General features: G+C 47.5%; 1 protein-coding gene across 4 annotated transcripts in view; it reads left to right on the top strand.

Moving 5' to 3' along the window:
• SNAP47 (synaptosome associated protein 47) overlaps positions 1 to 24,899 on the top strand; it is a 56,077-nt gene extending 31,178 nt beyond the window's left edge. For all 4 annotated transcript variants that reach the window (XM_068235176.1, XM_068235175.1, XM_068235173.1 and 1 more), the window contains exons 5-6: positions 4,957 to 5,069; positions 24,714 to 24,899. In XM_068235176.1, the coding sequence (XP_068091277.1) occupies positions 4,957 to 5,069; positions 24,714 to 24,860 (260 nt within the window). In that variant the 3' untranslated portion in view covers positions 24,861 to 24,899. The remainder of the gene's footprint in view (positions 1 to 4,956; positions 5,070 to 24,713) is intronic.
• The last annotated feature ends 2,272 nt before the right edge of the window (positions 24,900 to 27,171 follow it).

Here is a 27,171-nt window from a genome sequence, read left to right as displayed (position 1 = left end):
CAGAGGGAGCCACACACATCATAACAGGGGCGGCTGTAACCCCTTCACCACCAGGGGGCTCTTCACACATAACAAGGGCGGCTGTAACCCCTTCACCCCCAGGGGGCGCTCCACACATCATAACAAGGGCGGCTGTTACCCCTTCACTGTCAGGGGGCACTCTACACATCATAACAAGGGCGGCTGTAACCCATTCACTGCCAGGGGGCACTCCACACATCATAACAAGGGCACCTGTAACCCATTCACTGCCAGGGGGCTCTCCACACATCATAACAAGGGCAGTTGTAACCCCTTCACTGCCAGGGGGCGCTCCACACATCATAACAAGGGAGGCTGTAACCCCTTCACTGCCAGAGGACTCTCCACACATTATAACAAGGGCAGTTGTAACCCCTTCACTGCCAGGGGGCTCTCCACACTTCATAACAAGGGCAGCTGTAACCCATTCACTGCCAGGGAGCTCTCCACACATCATAACAAGGGCGGCTGTAACCCCTTCACTGCCAGGGGTCTCTCCACACATCATAACAGGGGCGGCTGTAACCCCTTCACTGCCAGGGGGCACTCCACACATAACAAGGGCGGCTGTAACCCCTTCACTGCCAGGGGGCGCTCCACACATCATAACAAGGGCGGCTGTAACACCTTCACCGCCAGGGGGCGCACCACACATCATAACAAGGGCGGCTGTAACCCCTTCACTGCCAGGGGGCGCACCACACATCATAACAAGGGCGGCTGTAACCCCTTCACTGCCAGGGGGCGCACCACACATCATAACAAGGGCGGCTGTAACCCATTCACTGCCAGGGGGCGCTCCACACATCATAACAAGGGCGGCTGTAACCCCTTCACTGCCAGGGGGCGCACCACACATAACAAGGGCGGCTGTAACCCCTTCACCGCCAGGGCGCTCTCCACACATCATAACAAGGGCAGCTGTAACCCCTTCACTGCCAGGGCGCTCTCCACACATCATAACAAGGGCGGCTGTAACCCCTTCACTGCCAGGGGGCGCTCCACACATCATAACAAGGGCGGCTGTAACCCCTTCACTGCCAGGGGGCTCTCCACACATCATAACAAGGGCAGCTGTAACCCCTTCACCGCCAGGGGGCGCACCACACATCATAACAAGGGCGGCTGTAACCCATTCACTGCCAGGGGGCGCACCACACATCATAACAAGGGCGGCTGTAACCCCTTCACTACCAGGGGGCTCTCCACACATCATAACAAGGGCACCTGTAACCCATTCACTGCCAGGGGGCTCTCCACACATCATAACAAGGGCGGCTGTAACCCCTTCACCGCCAGGGGCCCTCCACACATAACAAGGGCGTCTGTAACCCCTTTACCATCAGGGGGCTCTCCACACATCATAACAAGGGCGGCTGTAACCCCTTCACCGCCAGGGGGCGCTCCACACATCATAACAAGGGCAGCTGTAACCCCTTCACCACCAGGGGGCACTCCACACATAACAAGGGCAGCTGTAACCCCTTCACCATCAGGGGGCGCTCCACACATCATAACAAGGGCGGCTTTAACCCCTTCACCACCAGGGGGCTCTCCACACATCATAACAAGGGCAGCTGTAACCCCTTCACTACCAGGGGGCACTCCACACATCATAACAAGGGCGGCTTTAACCCCTTCACCACCAGGGGGCTCTCCACACATCATAACAAGGGCAGCTGTAACCCCTTCACTACCAGGGGGCGCTCCACACATCATAACAAGGGCAGCTGTAACCCCTTCACCACCAGGGGGCCCTCCACACATCATAAAAAGGGCGGCTGTAACCCCTTCACTGCCAGGGGACTCTCTACACATCATAACAAGGGAGGCTGCAACCCCTTCACTGCCGGAGGCTCCACACATCTTCACAAGGGCGGCTGTAACCCCTTCACTGCCAGGGGGCCCTCCACACATCATAACAAGGGCGCCTGTAACCCCTTCACCGCCAGGGGGTGCCACACACATCATAACAAGGGCGGCTGTAACCCCTTTACTGCCAGGGGGCGCTCCACACATCATAACAAGGGCGGCTGTAACCCCTTCACTGCTGGGTAGACAGCTCTGTGCATAATTATATCGGTTCTTTGTTTTCTCAGCGGACTTTTTGTGGATCTGGAGCAGGTTTTGCATTCAGTTTGTATTGAGCTTCTTCTTCAGCTCAGGCAGTAGTTTCTCCGCCGTACATAACGTTGTTTAATCAGGCAGCCTATTAATCTTCATTACTGGGTCTCAGATCTGCCCCCGCTGACAAGATGGCGGCAGAGTCCAGCGGCCGGCCCTGCCCGTCCAGCGCTCGGCCCGTTATCCATTAGCCAGGGGGGAATTTTCCAGCACAAGTGCTCCAGTTTTAATTAGAGAGCAGCTGACAGCTCCGCCGTAAACATTAACCAGCCATGCGTGGGCCCCGCCCCCCAGTTCCTCGAATGTCCCATCAGCGGGGGCCAACCGCCCGGATTAATGACTGGTTTGTCCTTGCGGTCATGTCGCCGGCCAATCGCTGTCTGATTGATTCTGTGTGTTCTCTGGACGGCGGCATCTCTGCGCTCCGCTTTCATGCGAGAGTCCCAGAAAGAATCACCGGCTCTGTGTGAAGAATGAACGTTATAAGGCTGCATAATTCCAGGCTGGGGATGAAAAAAACCGAGACAAAGGATTATAATCTGTAATAGAAGCAAAACTGATATTTGTATTCGCTTATTTTATTTTTTTTTATTTGGTGATTAAACGATAACTGTATCTTATAGTTTATCAATTAAAGGACACATGAGTCGATTCACAGTAACTCAGATATACTAACCTGGGTCTTCCTTCATACCCTAGAAGACTAGAGGCCGGATTCACAAAGCTTTTCTGTTAAATTATCTCACCTTATTTATTAAATCACAATTTATCTCACCTTAAATGACTTAACTCATGATTTACCTCTCCATATCTAACTTAACTCATGGTTTAGCTCTCCTTATTTGTTTATCTCATGAATTATCTCTCCTTATTTGTTTATCTCATGCATTAGCACCCCTTACAGTTAAAGGGACACTTAAAGAGAACCAGAGATTAAGCACCCTCATGTATTTTACCATATACTGTATATCAGTGGGAACATTAGAGAAAACACCTACCCTGCTCTTTGTTTCATTATTTACTGTTCAGATTGCTTCTTACCAGCCCTGATAAAATCCCCGACTGAGCATTCAGATGTGCGTTGGTAGCCGTGTGCGATATCGGGACGAAAACGACGAAACCCCCAATGCTGTACCCCCTAATGTAAAATTCCCCAGTGCGGGCACGGACAGCTAAAATATACTGCACCGGCCACTGGTGGGGAACATTTTACATTGGCAGGGGGCAGTCCTTCTGATCCTCTGCCTCTCATACTTTTAGCCATAGGCCCTTAAAGGAAACCCTAGGTGAGAGGTATATGGAGGATGTCATATTTGTTTCCTTTTAAACAATACCAGTTGCCTGGCAGCCCTGCTGATCTATTTGTCTGGAGTAGTGGCTGAAGTACATCAGAAGCAAGCATACAGCTAATCCTAACACCTGATCTGCTGCATGCTTGTTCAGGGTCTATAGGTGCGTACACACGTCGGATTTGCGCAAACGACCCGTCGGTTGGACGTCAAATCGGGCGTGTGTAGAGTCTGTCGTTCAGCTGATAAGACCGGACTTGAGCGATCTGCTTGGCGTATACACGCACGAATTGACGTCCAGACGACTGAACGACTCGATGTCCAAATGACGGGTCGTTTAAAAAAATCCGACATGTGTATGCACCTTTAGGCTTAAAGTATTAGAGGCAGAGGATCAGCAGGACTGCCAGGCAACTGGTATTGCTTAAAAGGAACTAAATGTGGCAGCCTCCATATAACTCTCTCCTCGGGTTAACTTTAAAGGACCACTGTCGCGAAAATCTTTAAATAAAATATATATATATATATATATATATATATATATATATATATATATATATATATGTATGTATGTATGTATGTATGTATGTATGTATGTATGTATATATATATATATATATATATATGTGTATGTATGTATGTATGTATGTATGTATGTATGTATGTATGTATGTATGTATGTATGTATATATATATATATATATATATATATATATATATATATATATATATATATATATATATATATATCACATACAAATAAGAAGTACGTTTTTTCCAGAGTAAAATGAGCCATAAATTACTTATCTCCTATGTTGCTGTCACTTACAGTAGGTAGTAGAAATCTGATCAGGTTTTGGACTAGTCCATCTGTTCATGGGGGATTCTCAGCATGGCCTTTATTCTTTATAAAGACACTCCCTGAATATGATTTATACAAATATGCTGGCCAGCCTTCCTGCTCACCATACACTCTTTTTGGCAGTTGGGTGGAGCAACTGCAATTCACTAAGTGCTTTTGAAAATAAAGAAATCACTGAGAATCCCCCATGAGGAGAAGGGCTAGTCCAAAACCTGTTGGTTCTGTCTAATTTCTACTACCCACTGTAAGCGACAGCAACAAAAGAGAAAAGTATTTTTTTGGCTCATTTTACTTCAGAAGAAACGTACTTCTTACTTGCATGTGTTTACAAATGTTTTAAATTTTAAGATTTTCGCAACAGTGGAAAAAACATGCAGCAGATCAGATGTTTCCGACATTATTGTCAGATCTGACAAAATTAGCGGCATGCTGGTTTCTGGTGATATTCAGACACTACTGCAGCCAAATAGACAGCAGGGCTGCCAGGCAACTGGTATTGTTTAAAACTAAATAAACAATGTCGCCTGCGTATTCTTCTCTTTTCAGTTGTCCTTTTAATAATATCTCATTAACTATTTATACTCGCAGCCAAGTCATTCATGTAGTAAGTGTTTTGCACACTAGATGGCGGTAAAGCACCATCATATTTCTCCCTTTCAGACTCCTGGCTGCTGGACACCATTGTGAAGTCGAGCCCCATAGAAGGAGGACAGGCAGAAGCTGTGATACAGGATCAGGAGGTCTCCGACTCAGAAGCCCAGGAGCTGCGCAAGGTAACGCTGAACTCATCGCCATGCAATCAGCTGTGCTGTCACTACTGATCCCTCCAGCAGAAATAAAGCTGGTCTATCCAAGTGTCTGAAGCAAGAATCAACCAATCGTAATCTCTCTTCTATTGTACTGTATAATAGTAAGGAAGAATCTGATTGCCCCCCCCCCCCCAAAAAAAAAAGAGATGGACTAGTCCAAAACCTGTCAGTTCAGTCAGATTTCTACTACCTACTGTAAGTGACAGCAACATAGGAGAAAAGTAATTTATGGCTCATTTTACTCTGGAAGAAATTTACCTCTTATTTGTATGTGTTTGAGGCCTCCTTTCCACAAACTGTTGAGCTGTGTGCTCAGCAAGCAGTTACCAGGCAGAAGTAAGCAGTTATCATGCAGCAACAAGCAGTTACCAGGCAGCAGTGAGCAATCACCAGGCAGTTACCAGGCAGTAGCAAGCAGTTGTGAGAGTTTGAGAGGTATTTCACTGCCTGTAAACAGTTCGTGGAAAGGAGGCCTTAAATTTTAACATTTTCGTGACAGTTTCTCTTTAAGGACCAGAGCCCTTTTATATGTTTACTTGAAATCACTGTGATTGGCTCACAGTAATCAGAGAGTGATAGTGGCTCCTGATTATGATTAGGAGTGAAGCACAGTTGTCTTTAAAGTAAACCCGAGGTGAGCGTGATATGGAGGCTTCCATATTTATTTCCTTCTAAACAATACCAGTTGCCTGGCAGAACTGCTGATCTATTTGGTTACAGTAGTGAACTGAATTACACCAGAAACAAGCATGCAGCTAATCTTGTCAGATCTGACAATAATGTCAGAAACGCCTGATCTGCTGCATGCTTGTTCGGGGTCTATAGCTGAAAGTATTAGAGGCAGAGGATCAGCAGGCTAGCCAGGTAACTGGTATTGCTTAAAAGGAAATAAACACGGCAGCCTCCATACCAAAACTCTTATGAGTTTTGTGCTGGCAGGAACACAACGTGCACGGGAGCCGGCGGCGTTAAAGCTACGCTGCATCAGGCTTAAGGTGGCCCCACACGATACAATAAAATGATCCGATTTTACGGCAATTCGATAAATATGACCGGCTCTCCCGAAAAAATCGAGAGCTTTTTTTTTCATTCGACTGAAAGATCCGTTTGGATTTCCTGTTTTTTTTTTTCTGATTTTTATCGATCTGGAATGCTGGAAATTTTTCTTCAATTTTTCTAAAGATTGTATGGTGTGTGTTAGATTGTCAATTTATTATTATACACACCCTAGCAATTTTCTCTGAGTTTTCAATCATTTTTTATCATAATTGGGGAATAATTGAACATACGTGTGTGGTACATTGGTCAGATTTTTGATATGTTACAATCAGTCAGAAAAATTGATTGCAATTCTTGAATTGAACAGATATTTAAAAAAATTGTATGGTGTGTGGCTACAAGCATTCTCAAACCGGGTTAAAAAAAAAAAATATCACTCTGCTGTAAGAGAATTTCAGGACAGCTGCTTTTCAAAATAAATATTTTTGTAATGTGTGATTATAGCAAGTTTTTGTTTTTTTTCATATCTTGAGCCAATTTTTTCCCCTTTTGGACGGAGGGGAGATATTTCTGGCGCTCACTGAGTGGGCCTGACTTTTCCGAGTCCCGTAAAAGCGGCCTTGGCGACAGAGCGCTCCTCTGGATCTATGAGGTATGGCTTTAATAATGTGGAGGCATTTTACGTTTTTCCCCCTCCCCCCTTCGCCGCTGCTGCTGGTAAGGACTCGGGATTCCTAAAAGCGCCACATTTGTGGGTGTATCCGGGAAGGAGCGTAACCACACTAGTTATGAGGTGGTTGGCAGCGATGACAGCTTGTGTATTTGTGGACCCGGGACACTTTTCCTCTCAGCAGAAAGTTTGGCGCAACATCGCGGGTCTCTGGGAACCGCACGTCTCCATCATTCAGCATCGCTGTTACCGGGAAGATTCCGCTACGGGGATCGCGGCCGCAGAGCGAGATTGGCGGATTGCGTTTCGACACATGGGAATTCTTCTCTTGATCTAATTATTTGTGTTTATGCCGAAACTGGTGGGACCTATTTTCAGAATTGGCCAGAATCGTTGTTTTGACGTTGGTTACGGGAAACATAGGTTCAGTTTTTATTCTCTGTAAAATACAACAAAGTTTGGGTAACGAAAGGGTTCAAAAGTAATAAGGTTTAAAGAGGAACTCCAGTGAACATTTTACTGTGCTTGCTATTTTGGCAGCTGTAAACAGCTATTTCCCACAATGCAGCAAGGTTCACAGACATACAATACAGGAAACTGACAAAAGTTCGAACTTTTCTTGTGGGAGGGGTTTCTTGTGGGAGGGGTTTCACCACAATATCAGTCGTACAGCGCCCCCTGATGGTCTGTTTGTGAAAAGGAATAGATTTCTCATGTAAAAGGGGGTATCAGCTACTGATTGAGATAAAGTTCCATTTTTGGTCGGAGTTTCTCTTTAAGGCCTAGTGCACACCAAAAACCGCTAGCAGATCCGCAAAATGCTAGCAGATTTTGAAACGCTTTTTCTTATTTTTCTGCAGCGTTTTAGCTAGCGTTTTGCGGTTTTGTGTAGCGGTTTTGGTGTAGTAGATTTCATGTATTGTTACAGTAAAGCTGTTACTGAACAGCTTCTGTAACAAAAAACGCCTGGCAAACCGCTCTGAAGTGCCGTTTTTCAGAGCGGTTTGCGGTTTTCCTATACTTAACATTGAGGCAGAAACGCATCCGCAATCCAAAATCTGCAGCAGCCCGGGAGTATGCGTTTCTGCAAAACGCCTCCCGCTCTGGTGTGCACCAGCCCATTGAAATACATTACCCTAGCGGATCCGCAGCCGCAAGTGGATCGCAAACCGCAGCAGAACCGCTCTGGTGTGCACTAGGCCTATGTGAGCTTAAAGCAAACCTGAAGTGAAAAAAAACCTTATGATATAATGAATTGTACGTGTAGCATGGATAATTAATAGAACAATAGTAGCAAAGAAAAGGGTCTCCTATTTTTATTTTCAGTTATATAGGGGTTTTTTTGTGTTAAAATTGAATAATTTTGTCATATTTCCAGTTTAGAATCCAGACTCTGTATTTTAATCTATAAAACAGAGCAGAGCTATCGAACCTTTGAACTTTTTTGCAGTAAAACCTTAAAGGGAGGGTTCACGGAGTTAGTTAAAAAAAAATAAAAATACTAATCCACTTACCTGGGGCTTCCTCCAGCCCGTGGCAGGCAGGACGTGCCCTCGACGCCGCTCCGGAGGCTCCCAGGCTTCTCCGCTGCAGAACCCGACCTGGCCAGGCCGGCTTCCAGGTCGGGCTCTTGGGCGCTCCAACCTGCGTCTCACGTGGTCGCGCTGACATCATCGGACGACCTCCGGGCTGCACTGCGCAGGCACAGTAGTTCTGCGCCTGCGCAGTACAGTCCGTAGGACGTCCGATGACGTCAGCGCGACCGTGTGAGACGCACGTTGGAGCGCAAGGAGAAGCCCGACCAGGAAGCCGGCCTGGCCAGGTCGGGTGCGCCACCAAAGAAGACCGGGAGCCACCGGAGCGGCGTCGAGGGCACGTCCTGCCTGCTACGGGCTGTAGGAAGCCCCAGGTAAGTGGATCAGTATTTTTTTTTTTTTTACCAACTCCGTGGACCTTCCCTTTAACTACCTAAAGTCTGCTTAACGCCAAGGGGCGTGATCGAGGCGGCAGCCCCAGGACCGCCTAACGCCAATTGGCATCAAGTCCAGGGGCGGGGATTTGCCGGAGATCGCGCACGCTGATGCGCGCGCATCCCCGCATGGATGACGGAGCTCCGCTCTACCTTCAGTCTTCCAGCAGCGATCTCCCCTAGGAGGCTGTTAGACGTCTTTTATAGCCGCACAGCGCAGCGATCTAAGGCAGCGCTGTACTGGGGACAACCATGTGACACAGCTGTCCCCCTGGGAGACATGACAGTGCTCGGCTGTCATAGGCTGAAGCCTAATAATAATAATAATAATACAGTACCTCTTTAATGCAAATCTGAAGTGAAAATAAACTGAAGGGATAAACGGCTGTATCAATGATCCGAATCCTAAATAGATCGTCCTTGTATGCAAAGCCTGGTACACACATCCCATTTTGATTGGCCTATGATACCACTTTCATGTAGTATTAGAACCTACATACACAATGGGCTTGATTCACAAAAGAGTGCTAACTGTTAGCACGGCCGTTTCCGCGTAAATTTTCGTGTTTGCGCGCGATCGCTAATTTTCACGTCCAATTAAACGTTTCCGCGCGCAAACGAGAATTTTTGTGTGAAATTGTTATCGTTTTCGCGCGAAAAATTGCGTTTGTGCGCAAAAACTATAACGATTTCGCGCGAAAATTTGCATTTGCACGCAAACGTGAAAACGGCCGTGCTAACAGTTAGCACTCTTGTGAATCAAGCTCAATATGTTCAAAGTATTCAGTCTGTTTGCTCTCACACTACATGGAGGTGGTAAAATTAATAAGCGATTGACAAAACAAAATTTTTGTTTTTTTCTATCTCAGGTGAATGACAACAGTTTTTTACTGTTACTCACCCCATCCCCCTTCCCCGACTAATCCTTGATCACATAGAGATCTATTGCTTGCCTACACACTGCGGACAGATCTCCAATAGATCTTAGCATGACATCTAATAGAAATTGTCCTACTGCCCCCCTTAAAGAGAACCCGAGGTGGGTTTGAAGATTATTATCTGCATACAGGGGCTGGATCTGCCTATACAGCCCAGCCTCTGTTGCTATCCCAAACCCCCCTAAGGTCCCCCTGCACTCTGCAATCCCTCATAAATCACAGTCACGCTGCTGACAAACAGCTTGTCAGAGCTGGCTGTGTTTATCTCTATAGTGTCAGTCTGCTGCTCTCCCCGCCTCCTGCAGAACTCCAGTCCCCGCCTGCATCCCTTCCCTCCCTGCTGATTGGAGGGAAGGGACGGGGGCAGGGACCGGAGCTATGCAGGAGGCAGGGGAGCAGCTGAGACTGACACTACAGATGTAAACACAGCCTCACAGCATGGCTGTGATTTATGAGGGATTGCAGAGTGCAGGGGGACCTTAGTGGGGTTTGGGATAGCAACAGAGGCTGGGCTGTATAGGCAGATCCAGCCTCTGTATGCAGATAACATTCTTTAAACCCACCTCGGGTTCTCTTTAAAGGAGTTGTCAGCCATAAAATGCTGCCCCCTGATATACTTACCCGGGGCTTCCTCCAGCCCCTTGCAGCCGACATGTCCTATGATGCATCTCTGCTCTCAGCTGCCAGCCCGGGGTCCCCGCCATTGCAGAGGCCTTCCTGCCGCTGCGCGAGCAGCGCTGTCAGTCAAGTTAACGTTGTCCGCAGTGTACTGCACAGGCACAGAACCACTGCGTCTGCGCAGTACACCGCGGACAACGTGTGCTTGATTGACAGTGGCGCTTGCGCAGGCGCACTAGAGGAAGTCGGCCTCTACACCGGTGGGGACCCCAGGCCGGCGGCTGCGAGCGTAGATGCTGCCAGTGATGTGTCAGCTGCAAGGGGCTGGAGGAAGCCCGGGGGGGAAAGGTTTTATGGCTGACAACTCGTATGGCTGACAACTATGTGTCGACCTCCCTCCGCCCCTCACCCCAGCCAGTGGTGAGTGTTGCATGTTGACCTGTCACACTGTATGTCAATTAATACATTTTTCAATTATTATTTAGTATTCATATAGCACCGACATCTTCCCCAGAGCGGTACAGAGAAACCGTATCCAAGAATTGAACTTCATCCCAATCAGTAGCTGATATCCCCTTTCCCATGAGAAAGCTTTTCCTTTACCTGTATGGCTGATTTTGTGGTAAAACCCCTCCCACAGTGTGATGTCAGGACCATGGTTCTGATATCACACTGTGGGAGCCTTGTGGCATTGTGGGAAATAACAGCTGTTTACAGCTGTTCCCAAGTGCTAAAACAGCAAGCAGCATCTCCTTCCACTGACATCACTTGCCAGCAGTAAAAATGTCACCATGTGATAAATGTCAGAATGTAAATCAGGGAGAGGAAAGATTTTACAATGGGCAAACACTGACTAAATCATTTATACATAATTATTGTAAAAATGAAACACTTTTTTAATTACATTATTTTCACTGGAGTTCCTCTTTAACTGTGCCTCAGAGGGGCTCACAATCTAGTCCCTACCATAGTCCTATGTCTAGGTATGTTTCGTGTAGTGTACGCATTGTAGTCTAGGGCCAATTTAGGGGGAAGCCAATTCACTTATCTCTATGTTTTTGGGATGTGGGAGAAAACCGGAGTGCCCGGAGAAAACCCACATAGACAAGGGGGGAGAACATACAAACTGTGCAGATAGTGCCCTGGCTGGTATTTGGACTGGGGACCCAAATGGTGAAAGGCAAGGCCACTGTGCTGCTGAAATTCTGACATGTCCTCTGTAAGTAATTATCACTACTGTAAAAATGTAGGTATTACAGATGTCTTGAATCATTAGACATCTTCTCCCATCACTTGTCGGACGACATATTATTCTGATCAGGTATGTAAACCGTTGGCGGTGGTTTGGGCGCTGCGCCCTCTCGGCTGATGACTCTGAGCAGCGGGCCGGTGTCTGAGGTCTCCGGGCTGACAGGTAATTTGTCCGAGGAACACACGGCGAGTAGGTGCAGAAGAGAGACCGGCGCTGTTTGCACAGCGATGTGGTTTCTGGGGTTTGCGCCGGCTTCTAATTCATTAAACCGCACGGGACATTTAAAACACGAAATTAACACGTTGTTCCCGAGTCGGATCCAATAGAAGGAACGCCATCACATCGGGAAAATTGGAAATATTAAAGCGATCTTGTTTAAAAAATAAATATTAAAAAAAAAAATCCCGTGACAGAGAGTAACGACCAAGCGACCGCACCAAGCTGAAATAATAGCCGGGGCCCCGCCTTCTCCCCGCCGCGGTACAGCTGAGATTTATGAACTGAGAAGGATAGATGTGGAGATTAATGCTACAGAAGGCGGAGAGAGAAGACGTAACCCAAATATTTACCGTGTACCTGTCAGGGAGACGCGGCCGGGCCAGCCGGAATCCTGGAGGGCTCGCCGATCGCGCTGTAACTTGATAGTAACTTGGAAGGTTTCGAGGCGGGAGGCGTTACACATTGTTATTGATCGATCAGCTGCAATCTTATAAAACTTTGGCTTGCTCGGTCCTCTCCAGCACACAACGATTTGTTATAACTTCTGGATTTAAAGGGAAACCAAAAAAAAGAACGAAACTTGAATACTTCAGTAATGGGAAGCCTTTGTATAGTCTAGAGGCGTATTGGATTCTCCTGGTTCCCACTGATCCAGTGCTTGGACTCTCATTACCACATTCTCCAAGTGCCCACTTATCCAGTGCTTGGACTCTCATAACCGCATCCTCCCGGTGCCCACTGATCCAGAGCTGGAACCCTCTGAATCGCATCCTCCCAGTGCCCAATGACCTGGAGCTGGAACCCTCTGAACCGCATCCTCCCGGTGCCCACTGATCCAGCACTGAGGCCCTCTAAACTAGATCAGCTGGTACCCACTGATCCAACACTGGGACCCTCTGATCCGGATCCACCTGGTGCCCACTGATGCAGCACTGGTACCCTCTGAACCGCATCTTCCAGGTGCCCACTAATCCAGTGCTTGGACCATCTGAACTGCATATTCCTGGTGCCCACTGATCCATCGCTGAGACCTTCTGATCCACATCCTCCTGGTGCCCACTGATCCAGTCCTTGGACCCTCTGAACCACATCCTCCTGATGGCCACTGATCCAGCGCTGGCACCATCTAAACCATATCCTCCTGGTGCCCACTGATCCAGCGCTGGCACCATTTGTACCACATCCTCCTGGTGCCCACTGATCCAGAGCTGGCACCGTCTGAACCACATCCTCCTGGTGCCCACTCATCCAGCGCTGGCACCGTCTGAACCACATCCTCCTGGTGCCCACTGATCCAGCATTGAGACCCACTGAACCAGATCCTCCCGGTGCCCACTGATCCAGCGATGGGACCCTCTGAACAGCATCCTCCTGGTGCCCACTGATCTAGCACTGAGGCCTTCTAAAGCAGATCTTCTGGTACCTACTGATGCAACGCTAGGACCCTCTGAACCGGATCCTTCTGGTACCCACTGATCCAGTGTTGGGACCCTCCGAACCACATCCTTCTGGTACCCAGTGATCCAGCACTGGGACCCTCTGAGCTGGATCCTCCTGGTGCCCTCTAATGCAGTGTTGGGACAGTGACCTCTGAACCACAACCTCCTGGTGCCCACTGATCCAGAGCTGGGACCCTCTGAGCTGGATCCTCCTGGTGCCCTCTGATCCAGTTTTGGGACCCTCTGAACCACATCCTTGTGGTATCCACTGATCCAGCACTGGCAAAGCCTTAACCGGATCCTCCTGGTGCCCACTGATCCAGCGTTGGAACCCTCTAAACATCTTTGAGAAAGGCTTGTTGAATATGTTCTCAAGGTCGCGCTCCCTATAGCATGCAAACCCTGCTTTATCCTCTGTGTGGGGAGGAAGGAGAGACCACTAGACATGGGAGAGGGGAGGGACACTAGACAGTTGGGCCCCCCTCCCCGCATGCCATGCGCTGAACTGAGTATAAATCGAGACTTCTTTTCTTTGAGGGAATCTAAGAGCAAAAAAAAATCTCAGTTCATACTCGAGCATATACGGTAGGCTTACTTTCAGGCGAATCCTTGAGTCTATGGCACCCTCCAGCATCATACAGAGATAGGGCCTGAGCCCCCCCCTCCTAAGTGGCAGTGGCTTGCGAAGTGTTGACTTTCACTCTCATCTGGGATGAGGACGTTCCGTGGTGAGTTCTGTGTCCCCAGGCTAGACAGCCTGTCATCGTTCAGAAATAGCTGTTGACCACTTGTTTAAGGCTTGGCCAGACTTCAGAGGCCAGAGTCCTCCTGGACATGTGCTTGTGGCCTCTGGTTGTGTCTAGTGCAGCCAGGAAACACAGCAAGAGTCGCAAACGGAGGAGTCCCCATCGTCATCAGCGACCAGAACCGACCACAGCTCCTGATGAGGAAGTCAGGGAGTTAATTGAATTAAAAGCCATCACATTGCAGAATCCTAACCACACGGCCAAAGTGCAGTCATCTCTGCAGCTACCTGCGATAATTCCCACATGCTATTCCTAGCATGCTTGGGTAGACAGGAAATGACATCACGGTTGTTTACAACTACCAGTGTGATTTGGATAGGCGCTAGGCCCGCAGATATCTGTATCTGGGCATTCTAGGCGAGAGGTTTGAATTCATTTTTTTTTATGCGTTTTAGGAGATCAGACAGAATACTGTATTGACGTTGAAGTACAGTTGTGCTTAAAGTCAATTTCAATCTGATTTTTAATAGTGTAGCACTAAGAAATTGCAACCTGCCAGCAGATCATCGTTTAAAGCGGATCCGAGATGAAAAACTAACTATAACAAGTAACTTGTCTATATATCTTATCTAAAGTTTAGATAGTTTACACAGCAAATATAGCTGCAAACAGCTTTAATAGAAAATTATTATTTCTTCCTGTGATACAATGACAGCAGCCATGTTGTTTGTAAACATTACACAGAGGCAGGCGTATCTGTATCTTGATCACTAAGCCTGTGAAAAAAAAAATCTAACCCCTCTCCTCCTCCTCCCCTCTGCCTCTGAAATCAATGGCTAGTAACACCTCCTCCTCCTCCTGCCCAGACTGAGCTCCCATGAGCCCTTTCTACTGCCAAGGCTCTCTGAAAACCTGTGGGCGTGGTTTATTTAGTTTATAGGGAATTAGAGTATTAAAACAAAAACAAAAAAGTATTTGGCTTGAGGAATGCCCTATAAACAATAGGAAAGGAACACAATTATGCAATGAGTAAAAGTTCACCTCTGATCCACTGTAACTGTAAATCGGGCCCTGTGCCCTGCATACCCTGCCCGACCCCCCTCTCCCCCCCCCCCCCCCCCCAATACTCACACACTTTTGGCCTAAAAAATAGACCAAAAGCTATGACCCAGCCGTCTCCTCCCCATGTGCCGCTGTTGCCCTATGTAGAGCGTGCTGGCGGGTGCAGAGTACGCTGTGGAGCAGGCTTCAGCTTGCTTAGCTACCTGACCTTGCTCGTGCTTGCATACTCTAGTGTCTCGTGCAGTTTTTGAACTGGCCCATTTACCGCTGTTTACAACTCTGTTTATTTAGATGAATGGACATCCGTCAGTACTATTGCTTACCGACATTTACCGTCATTTGCGCAAATGCTGTGTTTTGATCCCAACTTTCGCTGTCATCTGCCCAATGCCTAGCTGATCCTTTGTTTACCATCTTGCTTCTGTGTCCCCCTCCAGGGTTGAAAAACGCTGCAGGCAAGGAAGCGCCTCCCAGACCCGACAAATGCTTTTTTGCACGATTGCAGATAAGCATTTGCAACGAGACGCCGGGCCGCTGGTTCAGACGTCCATCAGATCCAGCCCTTAGCCGTCTCCCAGCACTATACAACCCAAAATTTGGGTATCAAAAAAAATCACCTTATCCGTCACGATATATATAATAATAATAATATTTTTATAGCGCTTTTCTCCCTGGGGACTCAAAGCGATGCGACCCGGCGTTCCGCAGTCTCAAAGGCTCGGGAAAAGAGGTGGGGTTTTAGCCTTTTCTGAGAGCTGTTCAGAGAAGGAGCCTCTCTCACTGACTGTGGAAGTAATTCCTTAGAGTAGGGGCTTCATGGGAAAAGGCCCGAGTACCAATTGTTTTTAACTACTTGAGGACCCTGGGCTTACACCTCCCTAGTGACCAGGCTATTTTTTTTTACAATTTAGGCCACTGCAGCTTTAAGGCCTCGTTGCAGGGCCATACAACTCAGCACACAAGTAATTCCCCCCCCCCTTTCTGCCCACCAACAGAGCTTTCTGTTGGTGGGCTCTGATCGCTGCTGCAGGCTGTTTCTTTTTTTTATTAATTTTTTTTTTTTTTTTTTTTTTATAAATTACACTATTTATTTATTTATTTTATTATACCCCATATGACGGATAAACGTTTATTCGTCCAAATAAAGTAGTTAGAGCCTTATAAAATTTTCCCTGTAGCCACTATTAAAAAAAATGATAGCAGATAGGAAAAAGGCTTCATTTTAAAGGGAACTGAGCACATTCTCTTTCAATGGAATCTCTCCTGGCATAGAAGCTGCCATGTTCCCCCCTCCCCTTCTCACATTCCTTATTTACAGAAGTCAGAGATGCTATCTTGACACATTGACACAAACTCAGTCTTTGAAGAAACAGTCCTAATTACTAGCCCCCTTTGTTGTCTAATAGCATTGCTTACCTCTTGGTAATTAGCCCAATAAAACAATTAGGGACCTGAAAGCTCTGCGGCTGGGGACGGCCGGGCAGCCCTGCTGAAACAGGGTAATTAATCTACTTTGAATGTGAAATACAAGGTAAAATGAAAGTTTATTTTAATAATGAAACAGATTGTCGGCATGCATTTTTCATGTGCTATAAAAATGTCCTGAATGATAAAAAAAGGTGCTCGGTTCACTTTAAAGAGACTCCGTAACAAAAATTGCATCCTGTTTTTTATCATCCTACAACTTCCAAAAGCTATTCTAATGTGTTCTGGCTTACTGCAGCACTTTATACTATCACTATCTCTGTAATAAATCAACTTATCTCTCTCTTGTCAGACTTGTCAGCCTGTGTCTGGAAGGCTGCCAAGTTCTTCAGTGTTGTGGTTCTGTGATGCATCTCCCCCCTCCAGGCCCTCTCTGCACACTGCCTGTGTATTATTTAGAGTAGGGCAGCTTCTCTCTGCTCTCTAATCTTTTACAAGCTGGATAAATCCTCCTCTGAGCTGGCTGGGCTTTCACATACTGAGGAATTACATACAGGCACAGCTGTCTGCACTCTGCAGGAAGAAACAGCCTGACACTTCAGTGGAAGATAGCTGCAGGGGGAAAGAAACACACAAATGATCTCTTGAGATTCAAAAGGAAGGGTGTATACAGCCTGCTTGTGTATGAATGTATTTTCTATGTGTGGACATACTGTACATCAACCTACTTCCTGTTTTGGTGGCCATTTTGTTTGTTTATAAACAAACTTTTAAAAACTGTTTTTAACCACTTTTAATGCGGCGAGGAGCGGCGAAATTGTGACAGAGGGTAATAGGAGATGTCCCCTAACGCACTGGTATGTTTACTTTTGTGCGATTTTAACAATACAGATTCTCTTTAAGAATAAACAGGTCAGCTGGGGGTTAACACAGTTCCCCTCTTCCTGGTCAAATGCTAGAAAATGTTTCCTTACTTGTGGCTTTCAAACTACATCAAAGAGGCCAGAAGCAGCTCATTCAGCCCTGGTCCCTTATCAGGTCCTGGAAGGACATAATCCCTCTGCTGTGTGAGGATGCCATCAATCTAGTTTCTGCTTGACAGAATTCATAAAGCCCAAGTTTCTGCATTTTTGACACCTTCACCCAGAGCAGCAGTAGGGACAGATCTTATCAAGGTTCCCTGGAAGTAGCTGACCTACTGTGACCTAGGAATCCCCAATAGCCATATTTTCTACACATTTTCTTCATAATTCATAGCATAGCAAATCTCTATGCCCATCAAATCTGCACAGGTGGTGGGATTCTGCAGGACGCTGGTTCTGAGAGGTTTCCTGGCCAATCGGACTCCCAGAACTGAAGTAAGACCGGTTTAAAGTAACCCTCTAATACCACAGGGGTCTGACCCCTCAAATTTGATATCATTGTTATCGATAAATTCTGATCAGCACAAAAATGGTGTTAGATTGAACATGACCTGTACGGTTTTGGAGATACCACACCTAACCTAATTTAGATATATTTCGGTCTGAGGTCATGAGAAGGGGCTGGTTCATCTCCGGTTCCAAAGAGGTGTGTGATCCCCGCCCCCTAACTCCTCCTTGCTGAAGTGAGGGGTATAACTTAACTGGGCCCAGGTTGTCCAGGATCCAAAGTCCATCATCTGAAAGCTTTGTCAAATTACATCCGACAGCCAGCTGGACACTGGCAAAAATCTCCTGGATTAATTCACACAAAAGGGGCTTTTGGCCTCTATGGCAATCGGCCATCTTGGACTTTCTCAAAAGACTTGTGATTGTCACATGGACTACCAATAACGGTTTTTGAACTGTATTATAAAACATTCTGTTTCTCTTTCATATCTACTCTCTATCAACCGATCTGTTCTGCTGGACAGGTATATTTATCTGTAGGCTAAAGTAGGCTGTGTGTATGTAGTTTTAGAATAAAACTAACGATTTTATCGTTCAGACTTGTGCCTGTTCTTTGTTGCTACAAACAATCTCTCCTCTGGAGAGTCAGTCATGCTAACGCATTGTTTTATTATTTTCTTATAAATTGTTGATTTTCTAGCTAGGTTGTAAATAAGTTTTCTTCCTTTTAGGAGTAGTTAGCGGGAGTCTCTTTCCTCCCTGAACACAAGAGAGTGGTGGCAGTGAAATTACCCGATTTGCAGTGCGAAATCGATATTTCTAGTTTACTGATTGTACATACAATCGTGATTGTACATGTAAGGGCACCTCCAACCAATCTTAACCGTTTACTACGCACTACACACACAGTGAATCTGCCTCCAGGAGTCTCTAGTGCATGAGACCTACATGGCAACAGTGGCCTAGTAATACGGAATTGGTGAGTGATTGTCACATTACATATTGTCGACAGCGTTGCGACCAATCTTTATTGTCAGTCTGCTCACCGTACTTCCTGCTAATGCTAATGGGAGCAGATTAGACGGGATTGGCCCGCTCTGTCACATTACTACCTTCTTCTGACGATCCAGCAACCGGTCTTTTAACGTCTTTTAGATGGGATCGCGGGGCTGGATTGTCCCCACCCCTCCCTCCCCCCGCCAGCCAATCACAGCGATCGACTCTCAGGGCTGGAACCCACAGGAGCGCTTTTGGCAGCGTTTTGGCAGCACTGCGATACGCTAGCAGTTTGCCAAAACGCTGGGCTAATGTTAATGGATGGGGCAACTTCCACAGGAGCGTTTGCGTTTCCCAGAAACGCAAACGCAGGACCTGCAGCATTTTGGGAGCGTTAGCGCTTCAATGTAAAGTATTGAACCGCTAGTGGAAACGCTCAGCAAAACCTAAACTGAGCGGTTTTGCTAGCGTTTTGCGGTTAAGCACACTGTAACAAAATGAAAAATAATTCACAGGACCAATCAGGATAAAAACGCAAAACGCAAAACGCTAGGTACCCGCTGGGGAAAAAAATACAATGTTGCAAAACACGACCAAAAACGCGCATGAATCCGCTTGCAAACCGCTCAGACAAAACGCTAGCGGTTGCGTTTTGCGTTTGCGGTTTTCAGTGGGTTCCAGGCCTCATAGACATCAGCCTACGAGAGCCAACCTCTCTGTGTGCCTCCCAAGGGGACAGCCGAGTGACACGGCTGTCCCCAGTACAGCAATGCCGTAGATCGCAGCGCTGTGCAGTGAGGCGGTCTTATAGTAGTTAAGTGAATCCTGGGAATAACCTAATTCCTCTGATTGACAGAGCCAGGGGTGCATGGAGGGGCATATAGCTCCAACAGATCTGCTATGTATTTGGGTCACATGTGGTTTAAAGGGAAGGTTCAGGGAGTCTTAAAAAAAAAAAAATCCATATCCACTTACCTGGGGCTTCCCCCAGCCCGTGGCAGGCAGGACGTGCCCTCGCCGCCGCTCCAGAGGCTCCCGGCCATCTCCGGTGGCCGACCCGACCTGGCCAGGCCGGCTGCCAGGTCGGGCTCTTCTGCGCTCCAATCTGCGCCTCATAGAGGCGCGCTGGCGTCATCGGACGTCCTCCGGGCTGTACTGCGCATGCGCAGTAGCTCTGCGCCTGTGCAGTACAGCCCGAAGGACGACCGATGACGTCAGCGCGCCCGCGTGGGATGCAGAAGAGCCCGTCCTTGGAGCGCAGAAGAGCCCGACCTGGCAGCCGGCCAGGTCGGGTCGGCCACCGGAGATGGAGCGGCGGAGAGGGCACCTCCTGCCTGCCACGGGCTGGAGGAAGCCCCAGGTAAGTGGATATGGATTTTTTTTTTTAAGACTCCCTGAACCTTCCCTTTAAACTTAATGTCAGCAGGCAGGTCTTAAAATGGATTCTTCATTTTACTGGCCACCAGTATAATATAATTACGTTAAAGGGAACCTGCAGTGAAAATAACAAAATGAATAAAACTAATTTTTTAACAATATTAATTGATACATTATTTAGTCAGTGTTTGCCCATTGTAAAATCTTTCCGCTCACTGATTCATATTCTGAAATGTATCATTGGTGGTAACATCTTTTTCCTGTCAGGTGCACCACTGCAGAATGTTTGTTTACTGAAAGTTCCAAAGCCAGTAGAAAATATACCTGATCTCCAAAAATGCTCTATGAGGACAATTCTGCATAGCTAAACAGCCTAGGCTAAGCATCACTGTTAGGGCGGGGCTACACACCAATAAACAATATATAGAGATAGGGAGTGTTTCTGACACTGAAACCAGGGTATTTAACATAAAAGTGGGTATCCTGAATCATTTACTGCACTCTACTATCTGTCACTACAGGGCCTCTTTAATATATATTAATGCGGCCTCAGCCTGCTGGTTACACACGCCGCTCTGGTGTCTTTATCTGGCGTGATCTAATCATTAACAGGAATGCCGTATACCTCCACCTCCTTATCACCGGAGCCATCCATTTAGTTCTTATGATTCCAGAAGGCACTGACAGGCTGGCTTACGTCGCTCCACGAGTTTTTCCATGATCAGAGGCGGCGGATTGCGCTGTAAATCACGGGGAAGGTCAGGCGATCAGACGCAGAGTGTCGGGAGGAATAAAAGTCTCCGCCTGTCAATCCTGTCCTTATCTGATTAATATCGGTACGGAGTCTCGGGATTGGGGATGGACACACAACGCGCTGTCCTCTCTGTCACCGGGTGCTGGCCTTGAATCCCAGCAAGTGCGGCCAACAATTAACACAGGTGATCAAACAGAACAGCCGATTGTGCAGGTTAACCATTTTAGCCTTTTGGACGTGACTTTCACGTCCAAAAGGCTGCTGCTGCGGTGCTGCGCGCTCCTGCGCATGTGCGCCCCCGTGCCGCCCCCCATTAGCCCGAAGGTCAATAAATGGGAACATTTAACCCCCTTGGCGGTATGAAAAATACCGCCAGGGGGCAGCGCAGCAGTTTTTTTTTTTTTTTTTTTTTTTTTTTTAAATCATGTAGCGAGCCCAGGGCTCGCTACATGATAGCCGCTGCTCAGCGGCATCCCCCCAGCCCCGCCGATCGCCTCCGGCGATAGGCGATCAGGAAATCCCGTTCAAAGAACGGGATTTCCTGGAGGGCTTCCCCCGTCGCCATGGCGACGGGGCGGAATGACGTCACCGACGTCAGCAACGTCGGGACGTCATTGGGAGACCCGATCCACCCCTTGGCGCTGCCTGGCACTGATTGGCCAGGCAGCGCAGGGGTCTGGGGGGGGGGCCGCGCACCGCACCGGATAGCGGCGATCGGGCGTGCGGCGGCGGCGATCGGGGTGCTGGCGCAGCTAGCAAAGTGCTAGCTGCGTCCAGCAAAAAAAAATTATGTAAATCGGCCCAGCAGGGCCTGAGCGGCACCCTCCGGCGGCTTACCCCGTGTCACACACGGGGTTACCGCCAAGGAGGTTAAGTCCTCGGTAGAAAAACCGACATCCTCTCATCAGAGGCTGCGGTCCCCCCTCCCCCACCCCCGAGACTTAAATACAAACATTGAATACAAATCAAATGCAAACTATGTGCTAAATCCTAAAGCAGTGAGGAAGTTCTGAGTTCAGGTCCATGTCAAGCAGCTTCTCTATGTCGAGTGACCTCTGCGCTCGCCTGTTTGGGGCTTTGGGCACACTGGAGTGAGTTCAGGGACGGCGTGTGTGTGACCGCCGGGCCGGGCCAATCAGATCTGCTATCTGAAATCTCGCTCTGTGAGTTTTTGAAAGCTGATTTACTCTAACGAGCCGTTCCGTAAATCCCTCTGAAGAGCTCTAATCCGCAGCCCTCACATTTTATATACAGTAGACATAAACATTTATGACCTATATGGGGAGAGGATTAGGCTGGAGCTGATCTGTGTTTGTAGCCAGCGTACACACAGCTGATCCGCTGCATTAATAACCTCGGGGCAGGCGCTAACTGACACCCAGAGGAAATCGCTGCAGAGGGAATACACCATGGCCCTGTACCAGGAGAGACTGCACCGCCACAAAGACAGACCCTGAGAGCTCTTTGAGGCCTGGAACCCACTGAAAACCGCAAACGCAAAACGCAACCGCTAGCGTTTTGTCTGAGCGGTTTGCAAGCGGATTCATGCACGTTTTCGGTCGCGTTTTGCAACAGTGTATTTTTTTGCTCAGCGGGTGCGTAGCGTTTTGCGTTTCGCATTTTTATCCTGATTGGTCCTGTGAATTATTTTTAATTTTGTTACAGTGTGCTGAACCGCAAAACGCTAGCAAAACCGCTCAGTTTAGGTTTTGCTGAGCGTTTCTGCTAGCGTTACATTGAAGCGCTAACGCTCCCAAAATGCTGCAGGTCCTGCGTTTGCGTTTCTGGGAAACGCAAACGCTCCTGTGGAAGTTGCCCCATCCATTAACATCAGCTGAGCGTTTTGGCAAAACGCTAGCGTATCGCAGCGCTGCCAAAATCCTCAAAAAAACGCTCTTGTTTGTTCCAGCCCTCACAGCTGGGTGATGCGGTATTTCTACCGCGCCCCAGCACAGGGCAATAAAAGTCTATGGAGACTTTCATACTTCGATACTACAGCGTGACGCGGCAGAAGTGACGTCCAAAACTACGTTACCACGCGGCTTCTGCGTCGACTTACGGCAATCTGCGTCGGCTCGGAAGTCATGTTAGTCTATAGCGGCGCGTGGATTTTTAAACAATTATCGGCGCGCATGCGCGGAAATGTATTTTTACAATACGCTTTTGTGCATATCCTCCTACCCCGAAGCAGGAAGTGACCACAAGCGCACGCCACTTCCTGCTTGGCCGGTGGCCAGACAGGGAACACCGCATACTGACGCAGTGTTCCCTGAAGGCCTGTTTCTGGCGGAGCGATTCGGTGCGGCGGAAGCGACACACTGTAGTTTCACACTGTAAAACAGCGCTAGCAATGCATAGTCATGTCACTGACTGTCCTCAGAGGAGCTCACAATCTAATCCTACCATAGTCGTCGTCTAATGTCCTACCATATTATTATTATTATTATTATTATTATTATTATTATTATGTATTTTATATAGCACTGACATCTTCTGCAGCACTTTACAGGGTACATAGTCATGTCACTGACTGCAAAATGTGTGTTGATCTCTTCTACCTAGAGTATGTACAGTGTAAGCTGTTACTTTGTGCCTTTACTGATAGTGAACTAGCTGCAGTGTGTGCTGATCCCTGCTACCTCCAGTATGTACATTATAAGCTGTAACTCTGTGCCTATGCTGATAGTAAACGTCACTGTGTATGCTGATCTCTGCTATTATTAAAAATAGGCTTTATTTATAAAGCACTAAGGGCTCGTTTCCACTGTTGCGGTGCGGAATCGCCTGGATTCCACCGCGGACGAAATCGCATGCGGATGCGTTTCCGCATGCGGATTTCCCCGCGATTTCGCATGGCAAGGAGCCAGGCGAATGTAACCATGTCACTGCCTGTGTAAAGCTCCATAGGTTTACATGCGAAATCGCACGCGAAGTCGCGGGGAAATCCGCATGACAAAGCCGCATGCGATTTCCCTATTAAAAGCATTGCGGGCGATTCGCCCGCATTCCTGCCGCACGCGAAATCTGACAGCTCTGCCGTGCAGATTTCCCCCGCACGCCAAAAACGCACCCGCACGACGCACAAGTGGAAACAATCCCATCCACTTGTATTGCTTATGCGAATCCGCATGCGGTGCCTGCATGCGGATTCGCTATAGTGGAAACGAGCCCTAACATATTATGAGCACTTCTCAGCCCAGACGGTCCTTAAACACACTTTGGATGATCTTATTTCAGTATGTACTTGGCTTCACTCTGTGCCTATACTGATCGAAAATCAGCTGCGGTGTGTGCAGGCTAGGAGTGAGCAGACAGCTGGAATTCACTGAGGATGACATGAGACTCAGAGATATGATTCAACCAAAAGCATACATCCCAACTTTTTGAGATGAGAAAGAGGGACACTTAAGCCACGCCCCTGCCACACCCCTGACCACGCCCCCACCACACCCCTAGTCACGCATACAATAAATTCAAACCACACAGGTCCTTTCTATCCTGGTCCATTTTCCTTCATATTAACATTTTAAAATTAGTAATATATCAATTTAATGGATGGGAATAAAATGTAGAGTTAATCAAACACATTTTTTTAGTAGATCAATACATATATTTACATAGAAAGAGGGACAAATCAGGAAAAGAGGGACAGGGCTCTCAAAAAGGGACTGTCCCTCCGAAAGAGAGACAGTTGGGAGCTATGCCAAAACTATGAGGCGTGTAGCTGTTGTAGGTATTTGTAGATGTAATTTTCTCTCCTCTTTTTATCGGCAGATCCTCATGAAGCTGAAGAGCATCGCGCTGGAGGCGGAGAACAAGTTGGAGCGTCAGGATGAAGCACTGGATGAGATCACTTCCTCTGTGGACAGGGCGGGGCTTAGCATGGACAAACAGACCCGCAGGATGAGGAAGCTGCTGTAGAGCTACAGGGGTGTGGCCAAATAAAGACTGGAGAAATGGGAGGGTCTACTAGCCTCAATGTAACCAATCAGAAGCAAGCTTAGGCAATCATGCCATGTATAGACTCGGAGTACAGTTGTAAGACGAGAAAATAATTTTAATAGAGGGGCAAGAGTTCTTTTCTTGCAATGAAAGGTTCTAAAAAAATTGGGAAAGGCTGAGATGCCTTAAAGAGAACCTGCCAGGATAAGACGCCTGAATCGCCGCTCCGAATTCAGTCTAAAATGCAGCATACACAGATCGATTGTAGAGGTCGATATCGAATAGATCTGATCATTTTGACTGAATGTGCCTGAGGCTTGTTCACTACCACATTATTTATTGATAATCCTTACTGAAATTGGGACGGTTTGTTGACTGAATACAAAATTCAAACCTGCATGGAGTTTGCATGTTCTCCCCCCTGTGTATGCGGGTTTCATCCAAGCACTCAGGATACCCCCTGCATCTCGAAAACATTCCGATAGGGTAGCTCTTCTCAAATTGGCCCTAAACTGTGAAAGGGACATCCAATTGTGACCCCCACCGGGGGACAGATAGTGACATGAATTGGTTAGTGTACACTGTGATGCGTTGCTAAAAATGTATGTGACATCACTATATAAATGCATTATAATCGTATGAATGCAAATGATATTCCGAAGGGCTGTTTCACATAGGCAGAGTCGGGGGGGGTGAATTCAGCTCCTGTCAGCTGCTCTCCCCGGGGGACAGGCGACTGGTGATGACAGTGATAAAAGTAACATGATGAATAAAATGTATAATGATTTCCAAGACACAAAAGGGAGAGAGAGCCCTGCCCTTGTGAGCTTACAATTTTAAAGGATTATGCAGGATAGCTCCTATACTACAAGTAAAATTGGTCAATCAGTGGCCAATCAGAATTGGACCCTTAAAAGAAACATCAGGCAAAAAAAAGTAAAATCAGCTTTACTCATCTGGCGCTTTCTCCAGCCCCTTGCAGCCGACTGTCCCACGCTGACCTCTCCGCCACCGTCCCGAGCTCCCTGCACGCTGTTCAGGCCGACCCCGAGGTCGTCCTTACTGCTGCTGCGTGAAGCGCCGCTGTCAATCATGGCCACGTTGTCCACGGCGTACTGCGCAGGCGCAGTAGGTCGTCCTCTGCACCGTGTGGGGAGCCCGGGACAGTGGCGGGGAGCGGAGGTGACCTCGTGGGACAGTCGGCTGCAAAGGGGCTGGAGAAAGCCCCAGGTGAGTAAAGCCTGATGTTTCCTTTAAAGGGGAACTGAAGAGAGAGGTATATTGGGGCTGCCATGTTTATTTCAAGCAATACCAGTTGCCTGGCAGCCCTGCTGATCCTCTGCCTCTAATACTATTAGCCATAGCCCCTGAACAAGCATGCAGCAAATCAGGTGTTTCAGACTTTAAAGTCAGATCTGACAAGACTAGCTGCATGCTTGTTTCTGGTGTTCTTCAGATACTACTGCAGAGAAATAGACCAGGAGGGCTGCCAGGCAACTGGTATTGATTAAAAGGAAATAAATATGGCAGCCTCCGTATACCTCTTACTTCAGTTTCCCTTTAAGGCCTCTTTTCCACGAGCTGTTAGGCAGTGAAATGCCTCTCAATCTCTCACAACTGCTCACTGCTGCCTGGTAACTACCTGCTGAGCACACAGCTCAACAGTTCGTGGAAAAGAGGCCTTATGTATGATGATCGCTGCATCCCATCGTTGCATTCCTATCGTTGCTGTATCGTTCGTCTTTCAATTATCGTTCCTAGCGAACGATCGTTATCGCAAGTGTGTACGTAGCGTATACACTTGCGATAACGATCATTCGCTAGGAATGATAATTGAAAGACAAACGATATGGCAACGATAGGAATGCAACGATGGGATGCAGCGATCATCATACACATTTTAACGATTTGTCTCACAGAAAAGAACGATCAGAAGGAAATGTTATGTACATATTTATATAAAATAATAGAAAAAAAACAGTAACATGGAGTTACAATAGATACAAATATAGGATTGTTAACTTGAACACAAAGTTTAATTGAAATGAGCAATGTAACAATCTTTACGGCCGCGTTACAAAGGAAGTACGGAAGCTGGGCAGAATTCAACGCAGGTGCATTGGCCCTTGTAACGATCGTTCTCGGCCGATGTCTGTACACACTATAGTTTTGTAACGATTGTCGTAGATGCCATCCGTAAGGTCGGATATTTACATCTTCCCGATGTCGTTCTTTTGTCGTTCGTGTTAATGATCGTTGGGTAAAGTTTTTTTCCTCGATTGTCGGCGGA

This window comes from Hyperolius riggenbachi, chromosome 5 (genome assembly GCF_040937935.1).
Source record: "Hyperolius riggenbachi isolate aHypRig1 chromosome 5, aHypRig1.pri, whole genome shotgun sequence".
NCBI lineage: Eukaryota > Metazoa > Chordata > Amphibia > Anura > Hyperoliidae > Hyperolius > Hyperolius riggenbachi.
This window is presented reverse-complemented; position numbering and strand designations above follow the sequence as displayed.